The 8,274-nt window shown below is 38.0% G+C and overlaps 1 protein-coding gene across 1 annotated transcript in view; it reads right to left on the bottom strand.

Annotated features, from left to right (window-relative positions):
• The window catches only part of WDR78 (WD repeat domain 78), a 122,145-nt gene that overhangs the window by 40,727 nt on the left and 73,144 nt on the right, over positions 1 to 8,274 (bottom strand). Inside the window, exon 9 of the mRNA XM_006862498.1 lies at positions 3,031 to 3,225. Coding sequence (XP_006862560.1) covers positions 3,031 to 3,225 — 195 coding nt within the window. The remainder of the gene's footprint in view (positions 1 to 3,030; positions 3,226 to 8,274) is intronic.

The raw sequence follows: 8,274 nt of genomic DNA, 5'->3' as shown, positions 1-8,274 counted from the left end.
ATGTTATCCTTCTCCAGCGACTGCTCCCTCCTGACAATATGTCTGAACATATGCATGTGAAAGCTGGACAGTGAATAAGGAAGACGGTAGAAGAATTGATGCTTTTGAGTTATGGTGTTGGAGGAGAATATTGAAAGTGCCATGGGCTGTCAAAAGAACCAATATATATATATATACACACACACACACGTATATATTGGAGTGACTCAATGGCACTTAACAACAACAACAAATTGGAGCCCTAAAAGCATAGTACAAGCTGGGCTACTAACTTCAAACTCAGCAGTTCAGATCTACCTGTCACTCCATGGGAGAAAGATAAAGCTTTCTACTCCCATAAAGGAGTCCCATAAAGATTTACAGTCTCAGAAACTCTATACAGGGTCTCTATTATGAGTCGGAATCGACTTGATGGCACACAACCATCATATATATATAAATATATACATATATATTTACGAGTCAGGTTGCTAACCTCAGGATCAGCAGTTCGAAACTACCAGCAGTTCTGTGGGAAAAAGATGAGGCTTTCTGCTCTGGTAAAGATTTATAGCCTTGGAAACCCTGTACAGGGTCGCTATGAGTCAGAACCGACGACTCCACAGCACATAACAGCAATAGCATACACAATTAAAACAATAAAACACAATCAGGAGAGTTTAAAAAAGGAACTATTTTAAAAGTTTTTAAGGAATGCTACAGGGTTGCTATGAGTCAGAACCGATTCTATGGCACTCAAAAACAATAACAAAGCTAAACATGGCCCTAGGCACGTTCAGGCCTAGGGATCTAAATGACTCTGCTGTTTTAGCCCTGCAGTATGGCACCAGCTGTTGTTCCTTTTCCTAGTCACTTTCAAAGTTTGTTGAGCGTCCTGGAAGAAGAGATTCATATCTTTGATCAAATTTGAGAAATTTAGGCCCTTATTTCTTTAAGTGTTCTTTCTGACCCTTTTTCTTTCTCTTCTCCTTCTGCATTGTCCATTAGCATATGTTGGTCAGCTTGATGGTGTCCTGAATGTCATTTCTTCATTCTTTCTTTTCATATTTAATCTTATCAGTTTCAAGGCTTTCTTCATTCTTCATTTCTCTTCCCATTTGGTAATATCAACTCTCCAGTCCTCCAGTTCACTGATTCTCCTGCCAACTCAAATCAGCTATTAAATACTCCCAGTTAATTTTTCATTTTTACTTTTATACAGTTCATATTATACTTTTTAGTTCTAGTATTTATATTTGGTTCTTTTATATTGATACTCTCATTTTGTTCATCACTTTCCTGTAGTTTCTGTGTGTGTTTCCCCTTAGCTCTTTGAACATATTCAATACTAATGTTTTAAAGTCTTTATCTAGTAAATCTCTTAACTTCCACAGGAACAATTTCTGTCACTACATTTTGAAGATAAAGTTCTTTCCTATGTTTTGTAGGTCTTGTGATTATTTTTGTTGTTGTTAAAACTGAGACATTTGAATACTATAATTGTGGTGCCTCTGGAGATCAGATTCTGCCCCTTCCCCCAGGGATTCCCAGGGACTGCAATGAACCTAGAGAGCAGTCTGATGTGCAAGTCTTCTCAGGTACTTTCTGAGTATTCATCTTTCTCTGGGCATGTGTGTGACTTTTTCAATCCCCTCATATACACAGTGTTTTTGAAAGCCTTACTTTCTGAAAGAAACTCTATCCCAAGTCTTTCTTCCTAGCCTTTAGATACCAGGTAAAGCTGTAGGATAGGTTAGCACCAGACTGCTAATCACAAGTTTGGCAATTCAAACCCACCAGCACTCTGCAAGAGAAAGATGAGGATTCCTGGTACCATAAATATTACATGATCATTATGAGTCAAAATTGACTAGATGGCAGTGGGTTTATATGACTTGATGACACACTTTACAGGCACTTGTGGCCTTAGGTCATTTCCTGTTGCCTTACATTCCTACCTGAAATTTGAGATAGCCCCACCTGAGATGAGCAGTTTCCATCAGTCTTTATGGCAGCCTCTAGGTGGGTTAGACTTAATAGCACTTAACAACAATAAAGGTAGGTTAGAACTGATACATATGATAGTATATATAGTTTGTTCTGCTCCATCTAGATGTGCCCCTCTCTGGGAGTGTGGGCTTCCCCCACTTTAACTTGATCATATAAAAAGTGATAAGGGGTGGTATCACCGTTCCCTGGTTCAGTTTTCACTTAATAGTTATAACTTTTGTATTGGTTTCCAAATTTCTCACTAAGTTGATTCTGTCTGTTTTTGTTTTTGTTGTTGGCATGTTTGCTTTGTTTTTGTTATTTTTGTGAGGTAACAGGAGTGTGCAGTTGATCACACAACCATCCTGTTACAAACCATCCCTTACAAAGTTTCTTTATGCTTCATTCTCTTCATTATAAAATTGAAATCGTTGACTTATGTAGTCTGTGAACGTATGAGATGGAATATGTGAACCTATGAGAAGGAGCTCTGGTACGGTAGTGGTTACGAATCGGGCTGCTAACCTCAGGGTTCAGCAGTTCGAAGCTACCAGCTGTTCCATGGGAGAAAGATGAGGCTCTCTGCTCCAGTAAAGATTTACAGCCTCAGAAACCCTGTACAGGGTCGCTATGAGTCGGAACCAACTCCACAGCACTTAACAACAACAGCAACAACAATGAGATGGAATCTTTGAATAGCAAAGTTAACAGGAAGAATGCCTTGCAATCAAATTAAGGAGACTTAAAGCCAGAATCCCTCAAGAGTCATCAGTAATGGGAAAGAAGAATTGAACAAGAGAGACACTATAAAAATAAGCAACTAGTTAATGCAGAATGGGAGGAGGAAAAAGCCACAGAAGCTTATGAAGTGTTGAATCTAAGAAATGACATCATCTTATGGAAGCTTATGGCTACTCATATGTTTCTTGCTGAAAGTATGTAAACCTGTCTGCAGATAAGCAATAGCTAAACCAGTCTGGAGATTACATTTAGAACTATATATAACCTCATTTATTTTTTCAATCATTTGAGCTTGTCTACGTGTGATTTTTTTTTTAATACCTTTTAAAACAGGAAGCTGACGATAAGCTGCAAGTTTTGGCTGAAATACATTTTCCATTAAAACCCGTTCCATAAAAAATAAGTGTTGAAGGAACTTGTCAGATTTTAATATTGCATCTGAGTGGTCTTCTTCATCGTCGTGGATTTTAGCGAGAATTACATTTTCAATATCCATTAGAGAACTTGCTTCACTATCTGCAAAATATAATTATAATGCACAGTAATAAATTAATATAAGTACTCTGACATGGTTTATGCATTCTAAGGATTTAAGAAATATTATTTCCCCATTTTTACTTATTTTGTTTTAGTATTCAATAACTTCAATAGACATTATTGAATACTTTCATGTGCCAAACATAATCAAGATGCAATGTATAGTGTCTCATTTGGGAATTCTTTTTCCTTCAGTTTGGAATTCTTAATCATTCAAAACTAAGGTTTTTCAGAAGGATAAGCAGTGATGAACCTCATGAGGTTCATATGAGATTTTTATATTTCCAAATTTTCATTCAAACTGAAAAAATATTTGTCTCTAGATAAACATAAGATTTGACTATTGATTTATAGGAAAACTATTAATTTTCTATTTCTGGTATAACACATTACTATAAACATATGGGCTAAAAATAACACATATTTATTACCTTACAGTTCTGTCGGTTAGAAATCTGACACAGATGTCACTGAACTAAAATAAATATGTCAACAGGGTTTTGTTCCTTTCTTAAGTGTTTAGAGGAGAATTTGTTTCCTTGCCTTTTTTCCCCCTTCTAGATGCCATCCACACCCTGCCCCCGCCTACAATGTTGCATCTGCCTTGTCCTTTTTCTGCAGTTCCATCTCTGTGTGACCACAACTGGGACAGCGTCTTCACTCTTACACACCTATGTAGTGAGACTCAGTCCACTAAGATAACCTGTCATAAGCTCCTATCTCAAGAACCTGAGTTAAGAACTTAGTCTTCCATTCTTTCCAGGTTAAAACAAGCTTCCAAACCAGTCTTGGCCTCCACTTGTGAGTGATGTCAGAGAAGTCTTAGTAGAAAGTCAAAACTTTCACTTTTACCAGACATAACAAAAATTCTCTTTTCCCTATGGTGTTTGTGGATAAATCACTTGGAAAGCTAGATCCCACTCTTGCCCCTCCCCTTCCCACTGGAGTGATCAGAGCTGGACTGGTGGAAAGGCGACACTGCCATCTCTCCCAGCCAGAGTTTTAATGTAAGCAAGAACTCTGCCCAACAGCAATGAGGAGACCACTTCCTCTGATGTCAAAGGAGGCCAACTGAGTAATCTAGACTTCAAACCTCACCTGACATTAATGAGACAGTACCCTCCACTTTCTCTGCTGAAGCTGTGTGAAACAAACCAGCTCAAATGAAAGGTTTAAATAAAACAGACTTCATGACATAATACCCATGATATGTCCAAGTTTCAAAAATTATTCATCATAATCTCAAAATAAAAAGGCATTCAGTAGACAACTACACTGAGACAACAGAAGTGAGACTCATGTATGACAGTGTAAAAAGTATAAAAATACTTCAGTAAGTATTGATGAACAATCTTGAAACAAATGAGAAAATAGAAGTATCAAAGAAATAGAAGGGTCAGCAAAAAAGAGAAACAAATGGTAATTTTACAACTGAAAAAAACATAATAACCGAAAATTTAAAAACCAATAGATGAGCCCACCACCAGCAGAATAGAATGGATAGAAGAAAGAATGAGTAAACCTAAAGAGAGAACAATCAAAATTATCCAGTCTGAAAAACATAAAAAAGGTAGTCTGAAAAATAAATTAATAACAGAGCCTCAGGGACCTCTGGGACTATAACAAAGATCTAACATTTATATCATTATCCCAGGGAAAAAAAGAAAATGAGGGTGGAGGTGAAATTAATAACAACAACAAAAAATAAGTTTGAGAGAAGTAAGGATAAGAATTATTTTGAAGAGTGGAATGAAATACTTAAAATTTTGAAAGAAATTAAGCACTAATCTAGAATTCTGCACCTGGTGAAATTATCCTTCAAAAATGAAGGTATAATAAAGATTTTCTCAAACAAGACCGAGGAAATTGTCAATAGTAGATCTACCTTGCAAGAAATTTTAAAAGAAGTTCTTGAACAGAAGGAAAGTAATATAGGCCAAAAAGTAGATCAGAGTGTGAGAAAGGATAAAGATAAAATAAAATATTTCATTTTTCTAATTTCAAATTGACCTTATAGGTAACCATTCATTCAAAGTAATTATAGTAGACAGGTATTGGCTGATTATAGTATATGAATACATGGAATAAATGGCAGCAGTGTTATAAGAGATGTTGTTATAGTTGTTATGTGCCGTGGAGTCAGTTCCAACTCATAGTGACCCTGTACAGGGTTTCCGAGGCTGTAAATCTTTATGGGAGCAGAAAGCCTCATCTTTCTCCCACAGAACAGCTGGTAGTTTCGAACTGCTGACCTTAAGGTTCGCAGCCCGATTCGTAACCACTACTCTACCAGAGCTCCTTGTTATAAGAGATAGAAGGGAGGAATTAGGAAGACACAGTTATAAGGTACCTATATTACCATGGTTTCATATGATAAAACACTGGTGAACCACAAGGTCCAAGGTTTGAGCCTATACTCCTACTGCTCCTGTGAAAATTTAAAGCCTTAGAAACCCTATACAGGGTTACTATGAGTCAGAAATGACATGAGGTCACTTAACAACAACAACTACCCATAAAGAGTCCTGGTACAGCATTGTAGGGTGAGCACTGGACTACTAACTACAAGGTTGGAGGTTCAAACCCACCAGCCGCTCTTCCAAAACACTATAGAGGGTTGCTATGAGTTAGAACTGACTCAAGGACTCTTAACAACTACATAAAGCTGTATCATGTTATTTGAAAATGTATTTAGGTTCGTTGTAAATATATATTGCGAACTCTAGAGTAAGTAATATAAAATTTCAAATAAGTGCCATGGTGGTGCAGTGGTTTAGCATTTACTGCTAAATAAAAGGTTTGCCTTTTGACCCACCGGCTGCTTAACAGGCGAAAGATGTGAAATTCACCTCCACAAAGATTATAGCCTTGAAAACTCCATGGAGTTTCTAGTCTGGCATATACATTTACTATGAGTAAAAATCCACTTGATGGCAATGTCTTTGGCTTGGTTTTGATATAATTGATATGATAAGAAAGGAGAGGAAATGTAGGTTTTCAAGGGGGAAGAGCCAAATAAGTGAAGCACAGTGAATTTTGACAGTGGTGAAACTATAATGGCAGAAACATTATATTATACATTTGTGAAAATCCAAAGAACTGCTCAGGAGACATCAAGGCATGTGGTCGGGTCCCCTCAGGGCAAACCCCCTTCCAAGATTGAGACTCGATGGGAATACATGAGCAGATACATCACCAATAAGAGGAATACACGAGTACATTGGTCACCAATAAGGGGAAGTGAGGGAAAAACAACAATGAAGTGAGCTAAGTACAACCACATTCAATAGACTCCTGTGAACCTGGGTGGAGATCTGGTTAGCCAGCAGTGTGGCAAGACCTGGGGATTCCTGGGCCCAGAGTCAGTGACATAGCCACAGAGGACTAGAGTGGAGAGTGAAGCATCTACAAAGAGTTATCTGATACAATTTGATGAACTTGATTTACACCTATGGATGCAGTAGCTCAAAAGAGGGAGCAAATCTTTACAGTGAGGGTCATTCCCACACCCTCAATACACAGGGTAGACAGGGAGGGGCAACTTGGACATTGGCTGCCCAAAATGGGGGGCCAGGGCTACAAAGGCAAGAAGTGACTGGCTTACAAGCTTTCAAGAGGGAGCCTAGATCCAAAGGGCCTGGAAGAAGGTAGAATCTCCACTAAGTAGTATCCAGTCTATCTGGGTGGCACTAACAAAAGGAGATGTGCATAGCACTCATGTGGTACAATAGTGACTAATTACTATCAGGACAGACTGTGAGGGTTGGAAATGTAAAGGCAGATGTTTTGTAGCAAAAGGAGGGGAGTGATTGACAATGCAATCCAAGAGTGGAGGTCCCTGGGACTATCAAGGGAGAAGAGCAGAGTGCAGAACTCCCTACCCAGAGAAACTGTGATACCAGAGATGGAGGCAGAGATGATGATGTGGAGACAAAGTGACTGGGGACTTTAGACCCGGGGGGGGGGGGCAGCCAGCCTTGCGGGCTGTACCATTCGGTTGGTTGATGATGCATGGAGGGAATTGTAACCAGGTAATGTAATGATACATGATAGGATGAATGTAAAGCTAATGTACTCCCATGTAAACTATCATATAATTCACAATAAAACATTTTTTTTAAAAAAGATCCACAAAACAGAACAACACAAAGCATGACCCCTAATGTAAATTATGTTGTTGTTGATAAGTTTCATTGAGTTAGTTCCAAATCATAGCAACCCTGTATAGGATTTCCGAGAAGCAGTTGGTGGGTTGACATTGTTTGGAAGGCACTCAAAATTCAAAAGCTTTTAGGACCTTCATTTGCTGATGGGGCAAAACTCAAAATGAGTAGAAACAACTGTAAACATACATTAATAATCAGAACATGGAATGTACGATGTATGAATCTAGGAATATTGGAAGTTATCAAAAATGAAATGTAGCACATAAAGATCGATAATACTAGGAATTAGTAAGCTGAAATGGACTAGTATTTGCTATTTTGAATCTGACAATCAGATGGTTTACTATGCTAGGAGTCCTGGTATGACGCTGTGAGATAAGCACTGGACCACAAGGTGGGTGGTTCAAACACACCAGCCGCTCCTTGGAAACCCTATACTGGGTCACTGTGAGTCAGAACCAATTTGGCAACACTTATAACAACAACACCTTGAAGTATAATGCTGTCTGTGATAGAATAGCATCCATATGCTTACAAGGAACACCAGTTAATAGCACTATTCAAATTTATGAACCAACTATTAAAGCCACTGATGATGAAATTAAAGAATATTTCCAAATTCTTCATATGAAATTGATAAACTGCAATCAAGATGTATGGGTAATTACTGGTGATTGGAATGCAAAGGAGGGAGGATCAATAGTTGGTAAATATGGCTTTAGTGATTGAAACAGTGCTGGAGATTTCATAATTTTATAAGACCAATGACTTATTCATTGCAAATACCTTTTATAAACAACACTTAGACCACACCAGATGGAATACACAGAAATCAAATTGACTACATCATTGGAAAATTGAC

This window comes from Chrysochloris asiatica, unplaced genomic scaffold (assembly GCF_000296735.1).
Source record: "Chrysochloris asiatica unplaced genomic scaffold, ChrAsi1.0 scaffold00048, whole genome shotgun sequence".
In the NCBI taxonomy this organism is placed as follows: Eukaryota; Metazoa; Chordata; class Mammalia; order Afrosoricida; family Chrysochloridae; genus Chrysochloris; species Chrysochloris asiatica.
Note: the sequence above shows the minus strand (reverse complement) of the source record. Positions and strands in the feature narration are given on the sequence as shown.